At 36.2% G+C, this 27,951-nt stretch overlaps 1 protein-coding gene across 1 annotated transcript in view; it reads left to right on the forward strand.

The window, feature by feature from the left end:
- Window positions 1-961: 961 nt before the first annotated feature.
- The window catches only part of cpne4a (copine IVa), a 111,276-nt gene continuing 84,286 nt past the window's right edge, over window positions 962-27,951 (forward strand). Inside the window, exons 1-2 of the mRNA XM_052143894.1 lie at window positions 962-1,085; window positions 25,209-25,398. Coding sequence (XP_051999854.1) covers window positions 25,228-25,398 — 171 coding nt within the window. The 5' untranslated portion in view covers window positions 962-1,085; window positions 25,209-25,227. The remainder of the gene's footprint in view (window positions 1,086-25,208; window positions 25,399-27,951) is intronic.

Consider the following 27,951-nt stretch of genomic DNA (forward strand, 5'->3'; position numbering starts at 1 on the left):
ATCTTGGTTCTTTGACTATTCATTGCATTACTGCAAACTGCACATTCTCTTTTCATGTCACATGCACAGCATGCTGCTATTTTTCTGCATTTTAAACCAAATTTTGCCCAAAAATATCAACATTGCTAACATTTATTAACTATTCATTGTCAGTTTATGAAATTTTTGAAACTGTTAACAAGCAGGAGAAATGACAGTAAAGTAGTTTAAAGGAGTATTCGGGGTGCAATTAAAGTTAAAAGCTCAATCGACAGCAATTGTGGCATAATTATTATTTTCTTAAAAGCACAAATCGAGGTTACAGTGAGGTGCTTACAATGGAAGTGAATGGGCATTTATTTAACCCAGCATTTATTTCACTGCCAATACTTTTGGCCACGGCTACATGTGCCTCGCTGTGACCCAGAATTTAGCTTTTTTTTTTTTATTAAAAGGAGCAGGTCAAAATTATTGTTTGTGGTAATCAACATTATGCCACAAATGCTGTCGATTGAGCTTTATTTATAATTTAACCCGAAATATTCCTTTTAAAGGCAAAACAGAACAGACAAATCCTGCAAACTAACACTAGAGGTCACTGCCTACAAAGTAACAACCTGCATTCGACAGTATACCTGAAATTGAAGGCTCAGTAACTAATCATTACAGCTATGATTTTCCTGATAGTTTGATATTTAAGTGGTATCTTGCTCGTATAGTAAATGTTGGCAATATGTAGGCTTTATGTTTCATAATAGGACACCTAATTTTCGAATTTGTTAAACAATATAGCTGGTAATTGTCGGAGGGGGGTGTTCATTGCTCCCCTAGATTTTACTTTTGCCCCCACGCACCCCAGACCAACGCTGAAACACGATCAAGTGGGAATCATTTGAGTGAATTTATCAAGGAGGTTCACGCGCGAGATGCAATTTCTTAGTGACAGGGACACGCGCTGCACTTTATTTCCACTCACCTGCACATCGGCTTGAGGATGGAGCTCGACTCCTTGTATGGAGCATATTTGTGCTCAGTGCACTGTGTTTGAGTACAAGCAGCTAAGCAACTATTTTCTCGGCTGGGATTGTTTTTCATGATTGTTAAAGGTGAGTCCAACGGCTCTCTCATCTTTCAAATTGTAGAGCGCACGAGCGCGGCATCTTATCTTACAGATGTAGCCTATATGCAGATGCGCGTGATACTTTTATCTTAACCGTAGTAACTTAAATTCAGGAGAAGACTATAGGTGCGATTTGTAAACCTAATATTAGGAAAACAAACAAAAAAAAAAAACCGCATTCCATAGCTGTGGCAATACTTGGCTGACGATTACCATGAAGTTGTTAATGTGTTGTTGTGAATGTAGGCTAATACATGCACAAAGTGTCATTTAAGTTTGTATTTATCTTTTTTCATACACTTATTCAGTTTGAAACTTTATAAAAGCCTTTATAGTATAATATACATCTTTACGATTTAAAATTCAGAAAGAGGTATATAATAGCCTAGGATTTGAGGAGCCATGTAGACTATGAATTACTTTACACTGAACTTTCCTTTTACAATGCACCATGCATTTCGTTAAGAGGTTTTCTCTGCACAGTTGTTGCAACAGCTGATCAGTGTCCAGATGGAGGTGAGCAATTAAAGCATGTGATGTGCAAGAGAACTGTTTATTAAAGCAATTCAATTTGCATAGAGACAGACTTTGTGTTTCACCATACCCAGAACTGGCAAATATATTTACAAGCTCTCAGTTATTGTAATATGTTGTGAAATGTAATAGTAGAAGCCATAAATATTATGAGATACCCAAATTAATATGGGACGAATGGTCACTCTCCGGTGTTGAAGAGTCCATTTGTTTGAGGCTTGCACACTTAGGCAAGAACATTGCTAGAAATCCTGGGTTTAGCTGTGGATATTCTTTTGGGTCAAAAAACTTCTAAGAAATACAGGGATTAAAAAATATATATTTTAAACTTGGAAAATAAACAACAACAAAAACATTTATTTTTAGAAAATGTAAAAGAAAAAAAATGTTAAGATGCAAAATTAATAAAAAATATTTTAGATTCTTCACTATTTAGGTCACTAGTCAAATATGCATGGATCATCAGGTTTTGCACAAACTTGTGGAGTCCGTCCCAGGTTCATTTCATACTGTCATTAAATAAATATTCTGGGTTCTATACAAGTTTAGCTCAGTCGACAACATTTGTGGCATAATATTGATAACCACAAAAATGACTTTAAAAAAGTCTTAATAAAAAGCAAAAATCTGGGTACAGTAAGGCACTTACAATGGAAACTCTCTGTTTCAAAAGCATAGCCACATGTGTGATTTTAGTGTGATAAAATTGGTTGCTAACCTTTTCTGTGTAAAGTTTTATACATTTACAACTTCATTGCCATGATGATGTAATGTCAACAAACACTAAAACCCTAAAATGATTGTAAAAATTACGATTTAAACAACTTTACAGCTCAAATAATACATGCGTTTTAATAGAAGAATTAATGTAAGTGCTTTTATAAAATTATAAGATTCACATTTCTGCATTTAAACCCTCCAAAAATTGGCTCCTTTCACTTGAACCCAGATTTTTGCTTTTATTTTTGTTAAGTCCAAAAAAAAATACATATATATATATATTTTTTTTTGTGCTAATCAACACATTTTCCACAAATACTGTCGATTGAGCTTAACTTGTATTGAACTTGGAATATTCATTTAAAGCATTAGTGGGTCATATTAAAACAATTAAACCTTTCTCTCAAATTGCTTTACTGGTAATATACTTTGTTTTGGGGTTTCAGTCTTTCCTTTTTATATATACATGCAAGTTTAGCCACAGAAAAAGCATTTTAGCTCTAAACTTGTCTTGATCTGTTTTGGAAACTGTAACCAGGATCCTGCATTTCCGTTATGTCATTTCTTACTGTACCGTTCCCTTGGTGCCTTTTGTGTCACAAGCATTTAATGTTTCTCTATTTACAGAATGTATAGTACATCCCATCTAATTAGCTAGCTTCCTAAAGAATAATGAGCTATCATTTTCAATAGCTGCCTGTGTTCTTGTTGCCATCCGCATGCAATCGTGCAGGCTGATGAGCTGATCACATCCAAATAATTGGTTTGTTGTAAATTACTGGAAAATGAAGACTAAATGAGCTAAGATTGCAGGATGCTGGACTCTGCTGCGTTTCTGATTGACTGCATCATTTATTCTCTATTGAGAGTCATCATTGGTGTTTGTTAAATTAGGCACATTGGTTTTGAGGACGGGAAATTACCTGAGATGGAGAGGAAAAGTGTAGTTATCACAATGGCTTTAAGGAGAGGAAATTATCTGATTAGATGAAGAAGAAAGATGCAGTGATCTTGTCGTGAGAGGGACGTAATGTGGTAATGCGTTTCACAGGTTGCATCCGTCTGTCAGGGCACTCTTGATATGTTTGTTTTTTTGCATGAGTGAGATGATGTTAAGAAATGCTTAATACTTAATGTGTTGACAACATGTCAGCATTAGGACACCCTGTAAATCTTATTAAAGTTGCAGTGTGTATTTTTTGTTGTTAAAATACTTTCTCCTATCTCAGTTTAATAGGCAGAGACAACTGCAAGTGAGTGGCATGATAATGCTTCAAAAATGTGCTTACTATTTACTCTCACTCTACTATTGTGTCCCACAGAGAAATAACAGCATACAGGTTTGGAATGACATGAGAGCGCATAAATAATGACAGAATTTTCATTTTTGTGTGGACTATTGCATTAACCTCAGGTTGCTCCTGCTGTTAAAATGCACTATAAATTGTTTGCAAAATAAAAAATAACATAATCTCAAATTCTAAGAAATAAAGTTGTTGTCTTCGGGCGTCTTGCAAACACTGCTTGATTTGCATGTTTAGTTTTTTTTATTGCCTGTTGGTGAAATCCTATAAACTCTGTCTCTAATCTAAAAATAATCAAAGCCACCAGGGTTTGGAGAACGCTTGTGGCCCCTGCACTACAGAAATGATTAAGTACCCAGAGCTTGTACCTGCTGGAAACAAACATTGTGGGCTTCACCCCACAAATACAGGTTTATTTATCAACACAGCTGATTTTGCATTGAGACCATTATGAAGGGTTCAAACAGAATGTTTTGCATTGGAGCTTCTGTTCGGACGCTGTTGCTTACTGCTCCGCGCTTTTGCTCTATCGCTTTTATATTTTCATATTTTATCTCCTTTTATCAACTAATTTTAACTAATTTTAACTTAAACAAATCAGCACAGTGCTCAAAAGCTTGGATTACTACAAAAAAAAAAAAAAAAAAAGCAGAATTCTTTTATCCGACCAGCCTCCCACTGAAAGTTTTCATTCCAGGGAAGGGAAAACACAACTGCCTACATTCAAAAGGATAAGAGAAAATGCCTCTTCTGGAATCTACTTGCTGCACTAACTGCCACAGACTTTTACAAAGGATTGCAGTTCTTGAAACAAAGTTATTTACAGGACCACCAAACCAGACGGAACACACAACAGAGCTTCGTCATGGACGCCCTCAGCATACAGCCGGTGAGTCCCATGAATCTAGTGCTCCTCGCCAGGCCATACTGAGTGTAGAGAAACAAACCGATCGACTTACAAATCGATGGCAAAAACAGGGATCGAGACCAAAAGGCACTCGAGACATCAGATTGTCACGAGCATCTCATATTGCCGCAGTAGCATCCTCTACCCCAGATACGGCTCTGACAAGGAATGCAAACACTGGTTTCCTACCACCGCCTATACATCTTGAGAACAGATTTGAAGTATTAATGAATGAGGAATCCCCAAATGTGATGAATGTGATCGAACACAGACTGAATCAGCCAGTAGCTAACACTGATGTGAACTGGCGCTCAAGGTCGAGCAGACAGCGGCATTCAGCTCAGAGCGCAGCCGGGCCCAGGACTCTGATAGTGGGTGACTCCATAATCAGAAACATTAGCAGCAGGGATACAACTACATGCTGCCTTCCACAAGCAACAACCTCGGATGTAAACAGGGAACTTCAGAACATTCTGTTGAAACATAAGACTGCAAATCGACTCATCATTCATGTGGGGAAGAATGATATTCATAAAGAGCAGTCAGAACTCCTTAAAAAGGATTTCAATGAACTTTTTGAAACACTTAAAAGACTGAAAGTTCAAACATTCATCAGTGGACCACTTCCAGCAAGAGGAACAAACAGGTTTTCACGGTTGCTTGGGCTTAATACATGGCTGCAAAAACCTGCAATATAAAAGGAGTGAACTTCATTGACAACTTCAATCTTTTCTGGAGTCAGAGGCAACTGTTTCGACAGGATGGCCACCACCCAAACAAACTTGGTTCAAGAGTGCTAAAGGACAATATCTACTTCTCCCTCAATCATCCTTCTGCAGTGTGTGCCAATCCACTCAATCTGAATGGCACACACACACCTGGACACAGTATGAATGACCACAGGACTTCACTTCAGCACCTGAATGGACATGCAGTTGACAAATCACACAAGGACAATAATAACACCACTCAGCCACAACAATTTCTGCTCATGGACACAATCTCATCTGAGCCCTGCCCACAAAGTTCACCACAGACAGACTGTGACATATTAGAACTGCTCCAAGATTCAGCACCCAAGGACGACTTTCTGGAAAACATCCAGTGAAACCAGGACAGCATATTACAGCCCCTCTCACCAGACACGTTATCCCTCTCTCCAGCATCTCCACATCTGTGTTTCTCAGAGAAAATGGAAGAACTGGTGTATGCTGGAACCAAACTATCCCACTCTTTTGCTGCAAGCCCCCAGATATCAAGCAAAAAACGTCAGGCCCCTCAAGCACCTGCGGGCCCAGCTCGCCCTCCCCCTCCTCCTGTGAGAGCTCTTCGACCTCTGCCACAACGCCAGGGCTCACACCCTCCTCCATCTGCTCGAGGTGAACCAAAAACAACTGATACCAGCTCTCAGTGATATGTGTTGGGTCCCTGCTATGATAACAGTAACTTTCTCAAATGTTTACAAAACAAGCGGGAACCCAGTGTGCCTGTATCAATCTCTATTGCTGTTCGATTACATCATAGAATGTCTAAGGCCTTCAAATGCCGTACAGCAAACCCATCTAATCTGGTGCCTATTACACGCCAAACTAAGATTGCTGTGGGGACAAAAACTGTTAAGTTAGCACTTTTAAACATCCGCTCACTTAAAAATAAATCACTTCTAGTCAATGACTTAATTATCACATACAACCTGGATTTTAGGTTTCTAAATGAAACTTGGCTAGAAGACAGCTGTAGTGCAACAGTCCTTAATGAAACATCCCCTCCTAACTTTACTTATTTGAGTGTCTGCAGAGAAGGTAGACGAGGTGGGGGTTTAGCTGCTCTTTTAAAGATGTCTATCAATGTAAGCAAATATCATTTGGGAATTACCCGTCTTTCGAATATCTGGGTAGTGTGTTAAAAGGTGCTCCACGCATTTTACTTATCATTATTTACAGGCCTCCAAAATACTCTCCAGCCTTCGCTGAGGACTTTACAGAACTGTTATCAACAATTACCTCAGAGTTTGACTGTTTTGCCATTGCTGGAGACGTTAACATTCACATAGATAATGCAGAAAACAATATGACAAAAGAAATCATAACTGTTTTAAAAACTTTTGATCTGACTCAGCATGTACATGGACCCACACACAATCATGGACACACTCTAGATTTACTTTTCAGTAAGGGTCTAAACATTTCATCGATTGTTATTAAGGATGTAGCACTGTCCGATCATTTCTGTGTTTTCTTTGATATATTGATCTCTCCTGCCATTGAAGCTAGATCTGTGTCGGTCAAGAAGAGATGCTTAAATGAGAACACTAGTGTACTATTTATGAAGGCTATATCTTTAACACCAAGTATATCTGCTGACTCTGTTGATTTTCTCCTTGATTCTTTTTACTCAAAAGTTAAAAGTGTAATTGATGATATTGCTCCTGCGAAAGTCAGGAAGAAGAGTGGCAGACAAAAAGCGCCTTGGAGAAACTCAACAGCAGTGCAAAATATGAAAAGACAATGCAGAAAAGCAGAGCGCATGTGGCGGAAGACAAAACTTGTAGTCCATTATAACATCTACAAAGACAGCATCCATGCTTTTAATATGGAACTAGGCAAAGCTAGACAGACTTTCTTCTCGAATATTATAAACAGCAACTTAAACAACACACGCACTCTTTTTGCGACTGTAGAGAGACTGACAAACCCCCAAGCCAGATTCCCAGTGAATTGCTCTCAGACAGCAAGTGCAATGAGTTTGCTTCTTTCTTCTCTGAAAAAATCAATAATATCAGAAAGATGATCAGCACATCCTTGAGTTGTGCTGGGGTCAAACAAATCAAACCACAACCTGAGAAAGTAGTTACTATGTCTGATTTCAAAGAAATTGATGGCAAAATTTTGGAAGAAACCGTACAGCACCTTAAAACATCAACCTGCGCCCTTGATGCACTTTCCACATCTTTTTTCAAAAGTGTGTTCAACTGTTTAGAAGCAGATCTCCTAGAAGTGATAAACTCTTCACTTCTCTCTGGGAGTTTTCCAAACTCCCTGAAAACTGCAGTTGTCAAGCCCCTCTTGAAAAAGAGCAATCTGGATAAGACCATATTAAGCAACTATAGACCGATCTCAAATCTTCCTTTCATAGGCAAGATCATTGAAAAAGTTGTCTTCAATCAGCTGAACAAATTCTTGAACTCAAATGGATACTCTGACAATTTTCAATCTGGTTTCCGATCGCATCACAGCACAGAGACAGCGCTCATAAAGATATAAACGATATTCGCTTAAATACTGATACAGGCAAATTATCAGTACTGGTACTACTCGACCTCAGTGCTGCATTTGACACTGTTGATCGCAACATACTTCTTGACAGGCTGGAAAACTGGGTGGGGCTTTCTGGGATGGTCCTAAAATGGTTCAGGTCATACTTAGAAGGGAGAGGTTATTATGTGAGTATAGGAGACCATAAGTCTGAGTGGACGTCCATGACATGCGGAGTCCCTCAAGGCTCAATTCTTGCGCCACTCCTGTTCAACCTGTATATGCTCCCAATGAGCCAAATAATGAAAAGGAACCAAATTGCTTACCACAGCTATGCAGACGACACACAGATCTACTTAGCCCTATCACCTAACGATTACAGCCCCATTGACTCCCTGTGCCAATGCATTGATGAAGTTAACAGTTGGATGTGCCAAAACTTTCTTCAGTTAAACAAAGACAAAACTGAAGTCATTGTGTTTGGAAACAAAGATGACGTTCTCAAGGTGAATGCATACCTTGACGCTAGGGGTCAAACAACTAAAAATCAAGTCAGGAATCTTGGTGTGTCTCTACAGTCAGACCTTAGTTTCAGTAGTCATGTCAAAGCAATAACTAAATCAGCATACTATCATCTGAAAAATATTGCAAGAATTAGATGCTTTGTTTCCAGTCAAGACCTAGAGAAACTTGTGCATGCGTTCATCACCAGCAGGGTGGATTATTGTAATGGACTCCTCACTGGCCTTCCCAAAAAGACCATAAGACAGTTGCAGCTCATACAGAACGCTGCTGCCAGGATTCTGAACAGAACCAGAAAATATGAACATATCACACCAGTCCTCAGGTCTTTACACTGGCTCCCAGTTACATTTAGGATTGATTTTAAAGTATTATTACTGGTATATAAATCACTCAATGGGCTAGGACCTCAATATATTGCAGATATGCTCACTGAATATAAACCCAACAGATCACTCAGCTCAGAAATACCAAGGGTTCACTCTAAGCAAGGAGAGTCTGCTTTTAGCTATTATGCCAGCCGCAGCTGGAACCAGCTTCCAGAAGAGATCAGATGTGCTCCTACAGTAGTCACATTCAAATCCAGACTCAAAACACATCTGTTTAGCTGTGCATTTACTGAATGAGCACTGTGCCACTGTGTGTCCGACTGTTTGTACTGTATTTTATTTTATTCTAAACTGTTTCAATTATTCGTATTTTTTTTTCTTATTTTAATCTCTTCTATGTAAAGCACTTTGAATTACCATTGTGTATGTAATGTGCTATATAAATAAACTTGCCTTGCCTTGCCTTGCATTAATTGCATTGCAAACAGCACAATGGCTGGAGTGAAATAAAACCCAAGTTATTTAAACACACATTTCTAGAAGTTGACTTTTGTGTCTCCAGGTTGTGGACTGTACAAGGAACAGAACTCAACCTCCTCAATCTTGATGAATTGCATAGGCTAAATAACTGTTGCTCGTTTCTGAATCAATGAATCAGGAATTGAATTATACTGAATCATGTTGCTCATTACTGAATCTTTAACACAGATATCTCTTCTGCAGGACAGAGAGTTAAAGTCTCCATGAAATCAAACTTGGATATTTGTGACTTTTGGTCTATTTACTGTATATTAGCTTAGAATAAAAATAAACATTTAGCAGATATACACATTTAAAATGTAGTTTCTAGGAAAATAGACCAAAAATATTGATAACTCATTTTGTTCACAGGTTTGTACACAATCTTTTGTTTTAACATGTTAAATTAGTGTGATTAATATATATATATATATATATATATATATATATATATATATATACATGCTAATATATTGTGATTAATTATATATAAATAAGAATGCATTAAAAAATGTACGCAATTAAATTGGGCACCTAACTCCTGCATAAATTCTGTAATATAAGTACATGCAGTATTTTCCTACCATCGGAGCAATTCAAGATTAAAGTACATGTAACTACGTGTTTTTACTAGAACTGTTGGTTGATTACATTTTTGAATTGTGATTAATCACAGTTTTTTGTTTATCGCGATTAATTGCCGATTTTGATAGTGCAGAAATTTGACACTATATTTAATTATTTTCCTGTCAAAATGCATTTATTTCCATCTTTGGAAAGAAAACATAAGATGTAACAATATCATGCTTTATTAAAATGTTCAAAACAAAGCCTTCCACAGTTTAAAGATTGATTATTTCTGAATTGTATTCAGGTATTGATTACAAACTACATAACTAAAATAATAGTCAGTAACATAATTTAATCTAATTGTTATCTAATACTTCTGACCTAATTCATGTTTTTTTGATGCCATATGCATTTGAGTAGGATAAGCTTGTACCACTTTGACATAATGTTGCTTAAATACATTAAAGAAAACTTACTTAATGGATCAAAATATAAGATCTGATATGATAGTTTTGTGTGTTTACAGACAATAAATCTGTTTCTGATTGAAATAAAAAGGCACTTAAGCAATTATTACAGTATATATATATATATATATATATATATATATATATATATATATATATATATATATATATATATATATATACTGTATTTTCAAATGTAACAAATGTGTTACTTAATAATTGCTAAGGTAATTTAAGTGAGATCACTTCTCTTTCCATGCATTGTGGCAGAACAGATGCTTGACACAGGTGCTAAAACATCTCAACAAGGCATGAGTGGTTATGATGTTGTAGAAATTTCATTATTTTTAAGATCCAAGGAAAAGCAACATTAGAAGCAGAATATGTTTAGTGTGCTTCAGCTTCACACAGTTGTGCAAAGAGGATCTGGTTGGTAGAGCAACATTTAATGTTTAACTTTTGCTTCAGTTGTCAGGGTGACAAGATTTTTGGACAGTTTTTATATTTTTATGTTGAGATCTTGCTAATATCACGTTGAGTTAGACGAGGACGTTGACATGCCGTCTTACTGGTGTCAAGCATTTTATTGATCTTTGACAGCCTCTAAGCATACGAGGTTCTGTGCCCCCGCTGTGAACTCTGATGACCCCTAGGGAGCGTGGACCCCTGGTTGTGAACCACATGTCTAAACTAGTGGTTGACCGATATATCGCAGAGGCCGAATCAAAAACTTCAGGATCAGGATCAAAAGTTCCTCTCATTACAAATGACCTGACCTGGCTGTGACACTCCAAATAGGCAATCCAGGCCATTTAAACTGTCAGGAGATTGTTGTTCGAGCTGGATGCGCACAAACGTGTGAGTGTAACTTAAAAAAAACAGGGAAATATTGCATCTGGAAGATGTATACGGAGGTGCGTTTCAAACTGTTCGGAGACCTGTTTCCATAAGAGTTCCATTCATTCAAAACAGATGTCCGTTAAGCCATTAACTGATTAGGCAGCAGGGTAGCAAGTCAGCTGCCAACAGTTTCAGATGCAGGCAGCCCAAGGCAAAAACGTTTCACGTGTGCTGTAAGTAAATGTCTTATTCACTATCACTATATGTACAGTTGGTGTGACTCTGTATTTTTGCATAGAGTAGATGTCATTGCTAATGTGGACATGCCATCAATGTTGCTGGTCTACCGTGTGTACTATTTCCTTATTTCTTATATATTAACAATTTCTTCATGTGCAAATAAATTAAACAGAAATCTGAAGAAACTGCTATCTATCATTTAAAATACAATATATTTTTTTGTGAAATGTAGTAAATGTAGTACTAAATAAGAGTTTATTTTAAATTTTTTGCAATTTTATGTTTGTAATTTACTATATTATATTGTGTGATATATATCTGCATTGTATTGGCCTATCGGCCACCCTGCTCTCTGGACATCAGCATCGGTCATTAAAAAACCCTCACATTGGTCGACCACTAGTCTAAACGATGCCTTTTCTCTTCTGCCACAATAATATATTGTATTTTAATTATCTGAATTATTAAATGTATTATATATTATATTTCTAATTCTTTAATTATATCATTATTTATTATTATTTATTCATTATACAGTACTGTGCAGCATTTTAGGCACTTGTGAAAAATGATGCATAGTGAGAATGTCTTCAAAATTAATGAAATAAATAGTTTTCATTTATCACTTAATTCAAACAAAGTCCAATAAACATAAAAAAGCTAAATCAATATTCGGTGTGACCACCTTTGCCTTCAAAACAGCACCAATTCTCCTAGTTACACCTGGACACAGTTTTTCTTGGTTGTTGGCTGATAGGATGTTCCAAGCTTCTTGGAGAATATGCCAGTGTTTACCAACCACTGTGCCGCTTGAAAGATTGTCAGGTGTGCCGTGGAAAATTATCAGATTCCACAAAATAAATCAGGGCTCCGGACTGAGACTCATTTTTCAACAGTGCGATTAAACTTTGCAAGAGGTTGCATTGGTGCAACTCCAAGGTTGGCTGACTCTGACTCTCTGATTGTGCTTTGTCGTTTTTTGATCAATATGAGAAATATCAAAAGGCAAATGTTCCAGAAATGAAAGGAAACAGCTTTACACTGTTCAGTCAGCTCTGCTCAATGGACAGATCAGTGCAGAGACGTGTATTTACATATTTACATTTGGACCGGTCTCGAGTGCTCAGCCATGCAGATCATTCTAAACAGAGCTGCAAGAAGCATGGGCTGGGTCGCGAATTCAACATTGACTTTTTGTTTAAAACCTCTATGAAAGCCCATAATGTGTCGATGATTAAACCAGTTTAAAATTCTATAAAACGACCGCAACATTCTAAAAAGCATTGAAAAGAAATAAAGGAGAAATCTGCACAATGAACAGACAGAAATTGTAAGGTTTCAATCCACACATCACAGATTTTTTTTTTAAATATATATTTATCATGAACTTGTATCAATATAATAGTGAGAGAATACAATATAATTTCTTGATGTGTTTTCTTATGAAAAATCCATAATTTGTTTTTATGGTTACTGCTAATCATGGATTAACTTGTACTTTTGTTACTATGATCTTATTGCAAATGCCACAGTTAAAACTATGGAAACAATTGAACTTTCCTTCTGTGTAAAATCTTTTCTAATGTCCTCTGATTGTAGAAAAAGGCTTTGTTTGTCTTCAGATGACTGTATTGTAGTCATCAAGATCCTGATAAAAAGAAAGAAACCATGAAAGAAAACAAATTTTCTTTCAGTTGAACCGGTGCGACCAACTGAAGTGCTGGTGTGACCATTTGTAGAATTTAACACCGGTGCAACTACTCTTAAATGTTAGTCTGGAGCATGTAAATAAATAGATGTATAAAAAAGTATTTGCTGTAGCATTGCAAGAATTAATTTGCAAGAACAAATCTAAAAATAAGAAAAGATGCAAATTTGTTGTTTTATTCATTACCCAATTAGCACTCTTGCCACTTGCAATCTCATTATACGCCGCACCTACGTGACTTGCGTTTTTTACATAGCTGAATTTCAAACATTATGAGTAAACACGCAACTAAAATGGGCAGAAAACATGGAAGTTCTTGAAAAGGCAAACTATCAACAATGGTTTTGTGGGACAGTGGTATAGAGGTGTGCCATGGGATTTGTTTAATTGTTAAAAGTGTGCCATGGCAGAAAAACGGTTGGGAAACACTGGAATATGCCACAGTTTTCTATCTATTTAGGCTGTCTCAATTGCTTCTGTCTCTTTATGTAATCTCAGACTGACACAATATTCTGTGGGGAGCTTTGTGGGGGCCACGACATCTGTTGTAGGGCTCCCTGTTCTTCTATTCTAATCATTTCTATTTGCAAAATTAATGTTTGGGAGTCTAACATTTATATTTCCTATTGACACACTAAAGCTGAAAATATAAATAACCATCTTAAGGCAAATTATTTTGTGAAACATCTTATATGCCTAAGATTTCTGCACAGTACTGTATATTTAATTATTTTAATTTTCTGAGCAATTCTCAGAAAATATTTATATATGTGATTCATTTCGATTAAAGAATCAGCATGTGGTGTAATTTGTTTTTAAATTGATTATCAGCCCTAGATTTAACTTGAAACAGAGTCATGAAAATGTGTTTTTTATGCTTTTAAAAAAACAAGACACTCCAAAAGTGTCCATCTGACACATATGTACTACATAGACCAATAATATGCTGTACTGATAAAGGAAATATTGATATATGAGATTAATGGACAACTCGCACGTACTGTAATGCGAATATGTGTTTACAATGTGCCAAAGTTGCCTAGTTCCCATATCTCCACTTAAAATGAGTGTTCGGAAGAAATATATTTGGAGGCAGATTTCTGCATGTAATAAATCTCTGCATGTAGGTGCGCTGAGCGATGTACCCGGAAATGCCTGAGCTGTACGACATAGAAAGCGGAAACAGTTGTGCCAGTAGTCAATTGCTTTGATATGTTCTGGCCAAATTTCAATCAGACAGAAAATTGACTTTTTAATTTCGAACCCTCTATACTTACCTCCTGGATGGGTTATTTCCTCAACAATCAAAACTTTGTCAAGTGTAATGTTATGCTACTATATTATTTCCCTGTTTGACAATATGCAGTTTTTATTTTGGTCATTAATGGTTTAAATTGCTTATGCTGAAGTGGTTGGGCTGTTGTTTTTTTTTTTTTAGAGTGTATAAAGTATTAAAAAGCAAGTCCTGAAGCGAAAATGGAGTAAAGACAGCATTGGATTGCAAAGAATGTTTCAGCATTAAATGTGTGTGTCAGATATATTCAGAGCATTGTATATTATAATGGTAGTCATGCAGTCTTCAGGAGCTCTGCAAGAAGAACCTTTTGGAGTCTTGGGGGAGATGGAATGTATATGCTGACAGCCCACCGTGGAAACAATCTGTATGCCATAAGGGTACAAGGAAAAGTTTTGGCAGGCAATAGCTGCCTTTTGTTTACACTGAAGATGATTTTGAATGTGCAAGTAGAGTATATCTGTCATAAAACCAAGATTTATAGCAGTTTCTTGAGGAAACATATTTATTAGTAACACATGACAGAATAAAAGGCAGGATGTAGACATTACCTGTCAAATTGAACAACAATTCAACTTCAGCAATGATCCGAATCGACTTCCTGCATAGCTATTACCAAGCTAGAACTTTCGACATTATTTTTGTTTGTTTGTTTGTAACTTGTCTTGAAAGCACTTTTTACATTGCTTTGTGTAACTACATCTGCTAAATGGCTTAAGTTCTTTGGGTACAGGTTAGCTAATTCCGAAATCTTTCTGAGTTTTGCTAATATTCTTAAGAGCTAAAATGATTTTCATGGAGTTTATTTGCTCCTGACCTTACAAATGAAAACTGAATACCTATGCAGTGAGCTTCTGTTGGTGGGCTTTTTGTGGGAAGCTTAGGGGGATCAGAGCCATGAGGTAAAGCGGTTTGAGATGATAGTGCTGTGGTTCTGCCAAAGCGAATGGAGAACTGGGGGCAATGGAGGGATTCAGGACTTGAAATTGAGGGATTTCTTGGTGGATTCCAAAGAAACCACATTTTTCCAGTTTTCAAGCACTGCTTCTTAGTCCAAGGTTTCCACAGTCATTGAAAACCTGAAAGTGAAAATGTGATTTCCAGGCCTGATAGATTCATGAAAATGATATAAATCTTATAAAGCAATGAAACATAAAAAGGTCTATAAAGCCAACATGATACATTTATGCATTTGGCAAACACTTTTATCCAAAGCAACTTACAGTGCACTTATTACCGGGACAATCCCGCCAGAGCAACCTGGAGTTAAGTGCCTTGCTCAAGGACACAATGGTGGTGGCTGTGGGGATCAAACCAGCAAACGTCTGATTGCCAGTTTACCAGTTATGTGCATTAGACCACTACACCAAAGTTCATTTGCACAAAAATCAACCCTACTGCTGAATTACTGAAAAGTAAAAAAAATTTCATTGAATCAACATGATCAACTTTCCCTCTGGCTCAACCTCCAAGACTTGGATTCTAATCCCATGGGAACCAAGAAGTAATCATGTTTCCAAAAACAATGGTTCAGAGGTTGATTTTCCGCTCTAAAATGACATTGACACTGACTGTTTCACGTTTTGGTTTATAAAATATGCATTCTTGGTGACTGTATTACTAAAAAAATTTTTTAGGTTGACTGATAGTGGGTTTTGTAGATACCAAAAACTTACCTAACCCTAACGTGCCGATAGTAGAATAATTGGCTGATAGTGTTTCAAATTTATAGTATGAATGAAAACTTTCCACTCAATGTAAAATAGTACTGTATTTTATAAAAAGTAATCTGCCCCATGTTGATTATTTTGTAACAGATTTTACGTTGTGCTTATTCTGGCGAAGTACTCCCACACTGGTACCTTCTTCAAAGAATTTGCCATCAAACCAAATAGTGACTGTATGCTTCATCATTACTGACAAAATATATATAAATATTTTATTGCCATATGAAATATATGAATGATGTACAAGAAAGAGAGAGAGAAAAGGGAATAAAAATAAAATCAACTTAAGTCATCTTTTTTAAATGTAATTTTAGAATGGCATTATATATATTATACATCCATGTGCCCTCACATGAACACATATATTTTATATAACAATGTGCCCTCTCGTGAATATTATATTTATATATTTTACCATGCTCTGACGTTTCTTTTGCACAGAAATATAATGTTATGGGAATCTTGTACAGAAGTTTATTTTGTCAGAACCGACAAAAGTTTGGAATACGTTATACTTTACTGTGCACGCATGCATTCCTGAAATGTTCTGCACTCACGCTTTGTCTTTTGAAGAAAGCAATTGGCTGATTGAAAAAGCAAAAAATAAGGTTGGAATTAACATGAAAATATGTTTTACTACTGATGATTAATGTATATATATATCCAGTGTTTATGTTTACAACCTGACAGTAACAAGGTGAATGCCCTCAACTGCCCGAAAAGAAAAAACTTTTAAACTTTTTTGGATTATAAGTATCATTTCTTTTTATTGAAAATGTCGAATTAAGATGAAAAGTAAACAGTTTCCATCCTTTGCTTTGTAATATTGTTCTAACCATTTGAACTGCTAATGTTAGCATCCTCTCCATTGTTTTGTTAATGTTGTTCTCCAGTTCTTATTATACCATGTCTATCTGTAATAATAACGTGTGCTATAGGGCTGGACGATTAACCGAAATTCAGAACCTCTAACCGACGTAATTTTCCAATGGCTGTTATTTCATTTTAATCCGGTTCATTTTTTAATCCGGTTACTAATTTCCCAATAAAAAAATACCGGATGTGGTCACATGACTCCACCGCCTCCAGTCAGCGGCATGGAAGCAACATGGAGGCGAACTCAAACACATCGGAATTAAACAAACAAACAAACAAAACAAAAAAATATTTTAAACAATCGGTGGCGTTTTTTCCCCCAATAGTTAAAAAATGCAACTATTTTAATAGGTAAAACCGATATATCGGTCGACCTCTACTAAAAATCCAATTCAATTATGGTGTCACCTTGTAGGCATTTTACCCATGGCCATACAGTCAACAACACTTCCTGTTTTGGCCACTGGGGGCAGTGATCTAAATTTCTGTAAATTTTGACCGATTTCAGCAGCCTAACTTTTGACCTACTGTTGCTGAATTCACATTGTGATCAATCTGAAAAAAGCCATAGATATTGCTTTAGTGAATATACATTTTTAATATGTTCTTAGTTTTGCTCTGCTCTAAAACATTGCATATTATGTTAATACTATTAATTCAAAAGATTATTACCTTATATACACATGGAACATGATTGAGCATGTGTATCTTCAGTTGCTCTAACAAGCAGGAAACTGTATAGGTGACAGACACTTCCACTAGTTATGGAAAACAGAGTTATTAAAAGAACAAGGATGGATCTATGATTACATGCTGTCACAGAGAGTTCCTCTAATTCTCCTTCACTCCCACCAGCAGTGGAGGAGACTTATTTACAAGTCCATCACAGAAGTGCTGCCCCGTCAGCTCCAGCTCTGCACTCCACCTGTGTGACTGTTCTCTTGAGACTGACACTTTACAGCATATAGAAAGAGAGTTTCAACACAGCATGTATTCCCAGCATGTGTTAGTGGTCATTAGGGAAACCAACTTCCAATGCCTTTATTCTTGTTGTCTTCAGATAATAAGTATACATCTTTGAAGTACCAACATAAGGTATTGTATTGGATTTGTATATAATACACAGGGGGATAATCTACAGTCAGATGATCATTACTGCAAAATTAACTTGTGATCAGAACTTGTATCACCCTGAAGGGGTTTATTTGATAATAAGGACCAGATGACTGTACACTATGGCTGCAACTAAAGATTGTTTTGATTATCGACTAATCTAATGATTATTAGAATGATTATTCGACTATTCAGTCGATTATTGCTACGATTATTTGTTAGCTCTTAATGGACTATTCAGCTTGTGCCTCAACTTAAAATGTAGTATTAAACGTGCTTACTAACAATAAAGAAGAAAAATAATCTTTTAAAAATACCTCTAAATGACATTCACTAAATTACAATGGAAAAAAACTTTTTTTTCTTTAAGTTTAATTCAGTAATAAATTCACTGCAAAAAAATCCTATTATAATCAAGAGTTTTTGTCTTCTTTTCCATTTAAATTATCTAAAAAATCCTTAAAACAAGATACATTTACTTGAAAAGCAACATATAAGATATTTAGACTTGCTTTAAGAGAATGTACCTTGAATAAGTGTATTTTGTATATAAGTGTATTTTTTCACTTCATACTTCTGCCAGTGAAGTAAAGAAAAAATATACTCATATACAGTACCGCTGCTCCCTAAAAGCAGACGCAGTAGGGGGGTACCAGAAAGTCAACCTGCTGCCCTTACTCGCACGTTATATGTTATTCAAAGACCCCAAAGCAGTTGCAGAACACAGATGATCGCTTCGCGTTCCCCCCAGAATAGAAACAGAATATTCAGGGGGAAGATAAAAGAAAGAAATGCCAGTAAAAGGACAGGGACAAAGAAGGGGTATCGGGAAATGTCATAAGCAATATTCAAACTCACTCAATGTGTCAATTTGGGCTAAACACTAGGCCAAAGTTATTGCATTTTGCATGAAAGGGTATGAAAAACTAACTTTTTTCCCCTTTAGAATAATGTGCATTGATTAATCGTGCACAGTAAGAAGTAATAAAGGGACATTTATTAAGGAAAATAATTGTCATTTCATGTTGGCTAAATAAATTCATAGGGAACCAATAAAACAAATGACTTCTGCTATTAGACTTTATTGGAGTTTGATTTGATGGCTCTGAGCTTCCAATTGTACAGTTAGAGTGCAGTGAGGAATGAGGCAATCAACAATGGAGTAGGTTTCCTGTGGCCTGATGAAGGGGACATCTTTGGTTAAAGCCTTCAGTTGAGGTAAAATCTTTCTGCCTTTGTTTGTGCATGTTCTTGTGTAGAATGCTGGGTAAAACTTCTATATTTTACACTGTAAAAAAAATATGTTCACTCAACTTAACTTAAGCTAGTTGTCTTTTTGCTTTGACTCAGTCAAGTTACATTAACAAAAAATATAAAGTTCGTTCATCTTAAGAAGTTTTGTCGAGACAAATAAATAATCCATTGACAGAACTGTTTATTTTTAATTATCTGTATTTAACAGGTTTTGTTCAAATAACTGAAATATTGTGACAGTGATGGGTTGTTCGCGAACGAGTCGGCTCTAAGAGAAGGCTCTTGTAAGTGAACGTTGGGAGCTGGCTCGTATATCAGAAGAGCCGAATCTATTTATAAAGATATAAAACAATTAAGATATGAATAATCAAAAGATTTAAATGAATAGAATTAACAAATTCAAAGAATGAAAAAAGAAATAAAATAATATAGGCCTAAATGCTCAAGCGCACACACATTCGTTCTGACTGTCTGCTCAGACTAACAGCCTCACCTTATGTTCCTGTCAATCAGACACGCAGTGTCAACCAATGAACCAAAGATGCTTGAGGAAGGGTGGATCGGAGCCAATTTATTATGTTGTTCAGATTGTATTAGTTTTGAATTGCTACATTTATATGGACTTTAATTAAAAAATTATACTTTAAATCAGGGCTGGACTGGTAATCTGGCGTAGGCTACCGGGCATATTTATGGTGGGCCGACGCACTTTGGGGCCGATCAGGGGCAGACTGGCTATCAGGAGAAACGAGCGGGCCGGTGAGTTGGCTGCGAAACGGGCCGAATGGGCCATAAGCTAAAATGAGCCACCGCGTTATACAGAACGGACCACAAAACGCGCAGCGATATGCAGAAAAGGCCTGCGAACCCCGTAAAGTTATACTTCAAATGCAAATGTTTAGCATTCTTTTTCATAACAAACAAATGCATTTTTAAATACATTGTGGTTAAGGTAGGTAGAGTATGATTTAATGTAATAATTTAAATAATTTAATTATTATTTTAACACCAATTATAGTCAAACTATGGCAAAATGTTTGTCTTGAAAAAAATACAAAACATATTTTTTTTAAAGAGCCGTCTCTTTTTGGTGAGATGAGCCGAAAGGACCGGCTCACTGAATAGAGCCGGAATGCCCATCACTAATTGTAACACACAAGGCTACTCAGGATCCATTACAACACCTAAAGTTTTGATGTTTTAGTTAAATAAAGAACTTTATGAACACAAGCAAAGGCTGGACATTTAATAGTTTGTACGAGAGGCAGTTTTCAATACAAAGCTCAGTAATGGTGACACTCAACAAAAACTGTTAAATAAAATAAAAATAAGCTATTAACATCACACAACTATTAACTAATATTTATGACAAAACAGCACAAATAAGGTCCACAAATTGCAAAAAAAAAATAAGCCTACAACACTTACCTAATTATTTATTCATGCTGCAATGCATGCTGGGAGTTGGCAAATCTTTTTCAGTCAACTTTGTTAAGTAAGTTGAAATGGCAAATACGATTGATAAATCAAACTTAAGGACAATTTAATAGAATCAAAACTTAGGTTAAGTTGGCATAATATTTTAGTTGTCAACTCAAACAAGCTAGTTGATACAACTCAACCTTAAAATCAGTTTTTACAGTGATTTGTGCATGACTTTCTTTCTTCTGCACAACACAGATGAAGATTATTAGAATATTTCATTTCTGTAGGCCATATAGTGCAAGTGAATGGTGACCAGACCTTTCAAGCTCCAAAACTCACATAAAGACAGCATAAAAGTAATCCAAATGACTCCAGTGGTTTAATATATATCTTCTGAAGTGATGCAATCACTTTGGGTTAGAAACAGATCAATATTTAAGTTCTTTTTTACTATAAATCTCCACAATCACCACTTAAGTGGAGATTTATTGTAAAAAAGGACTTAAATATTGATCTGTTTCTCACCCATACCTATCATATCAATTCTGAAGACATGGAAAAATTAACAAATGGGGGGCCTGGGTAGCTCAGTGAGCAAAGACACTGAATACCACCCCTGGAGTCCTGAGTTCGAATCCAGGGTGTGTTGAATGAATCCAGCCAGGTCACATGGGGTAACCTCCTTGTGGTCGGAGAATAGCGTGAAGCCTCCACAATTGCTATGTAACGCGCTCAACAAGCCACATGATAAGATGCGTGGATTGATGGTCTCAGACACGGAGGCAAGTCACTACGCCACCACGATGACTTAGAGCACATTGGGAATTGGCCATCCCAAATTGGGGAGAAAATGGGAGAAAAAAAAGCTTATATTGCTTGTCACGCTATTATGACTCGAACATTACTCGTGTGTTAATCAATCGCGATGTATCTACAATGTATGTTGAAGTTACTGTGACATTTGTAATATGTATGACTTCTGAAATGTACTTCTTGTAATTGTTATATTGCTTATTGTGGCAGCAGGGGCATGGTCAAGCGCCCCTGCTGCCACACTTATTTATCCCCATCATTATTGAATCCTCATTTTATGTTTTTAATTCACGTGTTATTGTGTGCATTGCATAGACATGCTATTGTAGTAACTGAGGCTGGACAATATAGTATAAAAATAATAAAGTCTTCTTTTGAACTCATGTCAGCAATATCAGGAATTCAACCTCTTAAATTGAAAATTCAAACATTAATAGCAGATAAAACACTTCAATTTATAATCATATAAAGATGTACTGGTGGTGGCTGACTAGAGTCCCCTGTTCTCTATTTAAAAGTGCTTTGAGTGTAGTGTCAGAAAAGTGATTTAAGTGTAAAATTCATTCAGATATGAAAAAGAGTGATGTTTCAACTCATACAGTCTTTTAAACCACAGAATAAGTATACTCTATATACATACATCCAACTTGTCACCAAAGTTCCACGCTAAAAAGTTTAAAGCCCTTCTATGCACAGTCAAACATTAAATGTGATCTTCCTCTGATGTGTGCTGCCATTTGTTTAAATTAGTATCGGTTGTCATTCGTCAAACAAACAGCTACTCAAAGAGTCTTTTTAAGCACATAATATGTTTATTTTATGTAACAAATTGTCACCAAAGTACACGATAACAGTTCACAGCTTGTATATGCACAGCCATCATACCTAAACACAATCTTCCCATGCACGCAGCCACGTCTGCTGATTAGGTGCAGATGCGGTTTTCATCCACCAAACAGCAACTCAAATAGTCTTTTCAGGCATATAATACATTTGTTTTCTGAAACTTACAGCCAAACTATCACAAAAGCACCACGATAACAGTTTAAAACTTGTATACTCACTGTGAAAATATGCTGATCGAGCGCGATTATCCGATGCACACAGCCAAGTTCAACACACACACACACAATGTCTGAGATGTCAAACAGTGCAAAGGCAAACCGGAATGCTGGTATTATTTGTAAAAACTATTTATTTTTTTTTACAGCTATAAAAAATAAATAAAACAAAAACAGTACTGCAGATAAAACTCATTTGTTCACATGTTTACTATATAATATACAGTATTTTTATGACAGGAAAAAAAAAACATTTAAATAAGAAAAATACTCGTCTAATCTCTTCCCCCCCCCTACTGGCTGTGCAGTGCCATGTGCAAAAATACATTGTTCATTGTTTGTTCATGATACATAATGCAATAACTTATGTTAACAAATAGAACCTTAACACATGTGGTAACGCATCATCACTGTCAGAATATTTGAAATGAATTTGAAATATTTGAAATGAAATGAATAAATGTGAATGTAAATATTTTTTATTCAGAATATTTTTAATAATCAATGTAACTGTTTATTAAACATTGGTACTTTTATCATATTGCTTTTATCATATCATTATAACATTATTATCATATCACAGCTTTTATATAGCCATTTTCTTTTATAAAATGGTGGTATTTTATAAAAGATTAATGGCTAAAAATTAAATCCATGATTTTGTAAAAACTGTGATTTTACCATGGGTAAGAGGAGTTTTAAGCCAAAATGCACATTTAATTTATGCACTCAAGGCACATACATAAACACTTGTTTTGTATGTACTATATTTGTATGTTTCTCTATATATTAGAATATTATTTACAATGTTTACAGTTTGCATTTCAAAACAACATCCTTTATTTCAATTTATTTGCTTGTCGGAATCACATTGATGATTTCTCCAAGTCTTGTGGATTGTGCTTCTGCTGTAAACATTGTGCGCCTGTATGAAAAGGTTCTGTGAAATGTATTATCATAGACAGTAATAGAGGTGAAACTGGCAGAGAAAACACTCAAGTGGCAAAAATAGCAACCAGAGGATGAAAGAGTATTGACGTATGTGTGTCCCTTTCCTCAGCCAACAGTATTGAGAGGGGCATCAGCATCAAAGTTTGCACAGAGAGAGAGAGAGAACTGCTCATCTCTGTATTATCACTGCTGACCTATAATGTATGAGGCTGTCACCTGTCAGTGGATACAGTGGGAGTGATGGATGACTTTCCCATAGCTGAGAAGTATTCTTTGATTGAGTTGTTATCTTTCACATTTCAGCTCTCATAGGTCAGACTGAATAGTAATAAAGATGCTAAAGCAAGCATCACTTTTACAATTAATCATGCTTAAAGGGATAGTTCACACACAAATGTCAATTCTGTCATCAGAATGTTGTAAGTAATTTTAGCCTTTCGGAATTTCCACAAACTGAACCATTGGATTAGCCACGTACACTATTTCCAAAACCCAGCACTCCAAAGATACCAAATGAGCTTTATTGACACAGACACTGAGCAGATTCGGCTGTCAAAAACAACAGCAGCAAAACATCGCCCTCAACTGACAACTGTTATGAACATTATGGCATAAAAAAGGCATTAAGCATCAATCATTTGCTGCAACTACAATACTATGAGAACACTCAAAATGACTGACCTCAGCCCGCGGATGCAATTTTGTTAGCTGATTAAATAGTCGAAAGCAGTCACAGTGACAAGTGAGATATCTCACAACACTTATTTCGTTAATATCTTTCAGGGGGTAGGACCATTTTTTGCATACCTTACAGCACCTTTAAGTTTAGGAATTTGAATAAACCCCTAAATATCTCAATTTGTGCATGTTTTTGAGGAGTGTGGTGATATTACTTTTCTAAGCAACCTGACGTACAGTTTTCGCTTGGTGGAGGATAAAAGTGGTGAGAGAAAAAATACATAGACTTACATTGAAGCAGGGACCTAAGTCATATCTATGGACCAGAATATCATAGAGACTTGTGGGTGGGCTCTTTTCACTTAGGCCTGCAACATCCTAGCAACTACTCAGAACACCTTAGCAACCGCATAGTAATGCACTGGAAACCACTTTATTGGTCAGTTGTGCATGGACAACCACTACTCATTATATTCAGAAAATATACACATCAAAGTTTTTATTTCCTTATTTTTACTTTCTCTATACCAATCTTTATATTCAATCTCTCTCTCTCTCTCTCTCTCTCTCTCTCTCTCTCTCTCTCTCTCCCACACCTACTCTATGTAATTTCTTTTAGCACAGACTGCTCTATATGATTGGTGGTGGGGGGTTCTGATTAGGAATTTTCCTACATATTGGCTTGATAAATGAGTGTCTCTAAGGCATATGTTTCACCAGAAACACACAGGCTTATAATACATTCCCAGTGAAAATGTATGGTATGTTATATAGCACATTCTACAATACAAGCAGATATCCGCCAAGCATCTTCATTTCATTTAACAACAAAATGAATATGAATATTTCTTTGCATTCTTACATAAACTAGCCATATAAATTGTTTTAGCTTAATGCCATTTGTTTTGTGACATGAATACAAAATTATCTTGGCTTTTAAAGAGGAAAGTTATTGGCCTTAATATGTAATCTCTTATCTTGTAAACATTTTTTTTCTTTCCAGCACAAGTATCTCCTAAATCATGAGTGACATCTACGAGTCTGCAGCCAATTCTCTGGGCCTCTTCAACAGCCCCTGCCTGACCAAAGTGGAGCTACGTGTAGCCTGCAAAGGCATCTTAGACAGGGATGCGCTCTCCAAGCCTGATCCATGCGTGGTCATCAAAATGCAGTCCCACGGCCAGTGGCTAGAGGTGGGTTTGAATTTAATGGGTTTTAACATATGTGATTCCAATTAACAGCATGAAATTTCTAGTTGTGTGACTAAATGAAAAGATTGCCAGGTAATGAGGTCTCCTAATTGTTTTTGTGGACTGTATCATTGTTCAGGATCCAAGATTAACGTACTGCCACAGCTGCCAATGGTAGGTGAATTTAGAACGCTTAGCCATGAAACTGTATTTAGCATAATTTTCATTAAAGAAAATGTAAAAAAAAAAAAAAAAAAGGTCTTATGACAATAGGATTATTTTGATGTTTTTCATTGTATATTTGTGACTAACAGAGTATGTCATATATGAGAGGAGCCAGTCTCAGTTTCTTGGTGAAAACTTACCGGCAAATCATGATTTTCCATGTTTGAATATTATTTTTGTTGCCACATGGCATCATATATAAACTTCTTATTATATATTTTTATGATGCACATCAGAATACTGTTCTTACCATTTTTACTCACATTTGGTGCTTGGCGAATATTAAATTTGCACCCTGCTCGCACATGTTTTGTCACACATTCCATTACCATTGGAACACGTCACTCTTCCCACATATTTGGTGTGACCACCTTTGCCTTCAAAACAGCACCAATTCTCCTAGGTACAGTTTTACTTGGTTGTTGGCAGATAGTATGTTGTAATCCCAGACTGACTCGATGTTCAGTGGGGGGGCTCAGTGGGGACCATGCCATCTGTTGGAGGGCTCCCTTTTCTTCTATTCTATTCTCTTCTATTCTATTTGCAAAAGAAATGTTTGGGAGTCTAAAATGTATATTTCCTATTGACACACAAAGGCTGAAAATATAAATAACCATCTTAAGACAAATGTTTTGTGAAGCATCTTATGTGCCTAAGAATTTTTCACAGTACTGTACATACGTATATACTGTGTAAATATATGCATATGCATGTGTGAGAGAGGGAGAGAGAGAAGCATGAGACATGTTCACTGAGAAATCTTCCTGTCAGTTTATGAAGGCTTTGCCAGTTCACCAGCGGGAGACAGTTCTCACCACTCCATCTACTCTCACTCCTCATTAGCCATTCATATATTAACTCACCATGCTCTTTGAGTATGAGAGCGTGTCTTTGAAGAAAATCACACTGTAAAACGTAATTTTGCGACTGTTTCAGTTCTGTTTTCAAAGGACGTCTTTAGTCCTATTGGAAATCCCACTATAAGGAACAGTTGAAGAACATTTCCTTCTATTTAGCTCCACTGTTTGTTGTTAAATGGGATAATTCACCCAAAAATGTATATTCTGTTATTCCTGTGGATGACAAACGGCTGTCAAGCTCCAAAAAGGACATAAATTCATAACAAAATTAGTCAAATGTATTAAAATTTGAATCTTATGTTGTTATTCACTGAAAATCTTACCTTGAAAATTCTGCTTAACAGCCGTGGTCTCCATTCATTTTCATTATATGGAAAACAGCAGGTTTGGCATTCAAGACAGCAGGCTATTCAGCTTTTGCGCCATAGAAACTAGTGCACAGCCATCTTTAATATTTTGTCTTTGAAGGTCTGGTCTAGCGTTTTCTATATAGATGTCTATGGTGTTGATGTCAAAGTGTAATACTCAGCAAAGTGGATTTACAGGTTATAGAGTTGCTAAAAGTTATTTTAATGTGTTCAGGGGGATGTCATTTCGACTGGAAGCAGATGGGGGAAATTTTAACACAAAAATACTTCATTCATAAATATACAAGATCCTACCTTCATACCTTCAAGCTGTGGATGTACTAATATGCCTCAGTTCTCATGAAACTCAGAGAGACAACACAAAGTCATTACAAATATCTCTGTACAACACCTCTGACCATCTTCTCATGTCATACACCCATCATATTTTTGTTAAGGTGAGCAGATATTTTGAGCGTTAAACCGGGTCGGGGGAAGGGTGCTATTATATTCACACACACACACACACACACACACACACACACACACACACACACACACACACACACACACACACACACACACACACACACACACACACACACACACACACACACACACACACACACACACACACACACACACACACACACACACACACACAAATACATGTGAAAGTGTATGTTTTATTTTTAATTCCGTTTGCAACTATTTTAATCACATTTAAGCATTTAAAAATGTAAGGAAATAAATCCATTTTAAAAAGTACAAATATAATTTCCTTTAATGTCATGAACTTGCATGTGAAATAATACAAGCTGTCACTGTTTGAAATTTCATACCAGCTACACATTTTAACACAAATTATTAAGAAATTGAAACCTAAAAATTAAGCAGAATTACACGTATAATAATTTAACACTTGTATCATGAAAAAATGCAGTGTGCCATTGCTGTCTGAATGTGATCTACCTACCTTTGTGGGTGTTGAAAAACATTTACAGACACAGAAAAACACCTCACTAGCATTTTCATGTAGTAAAGGGGTGGTGTAGACTAACACCATCAACTCGACTAGCTTAAAAAAAACAGAAGTTAAGAGACAAACACGGAAGTGCGGAAAA

This window comes from Xyrauchen texanus, chromosome 15 (genome assembly GCF_025860055.1).
Source record: "Xyrauchen texanus isolate HMW12.3.18 chromosome 15, RBS_HiC_50CHRs, whole genome shotgun sequence".
Taxonomy (NCBI): Eukaryota; Metazoa; Chordata; class Actinopteri; order Cypriniformes; family Catostomidae; genus Xyrauchen; species Xyrauchen texanus.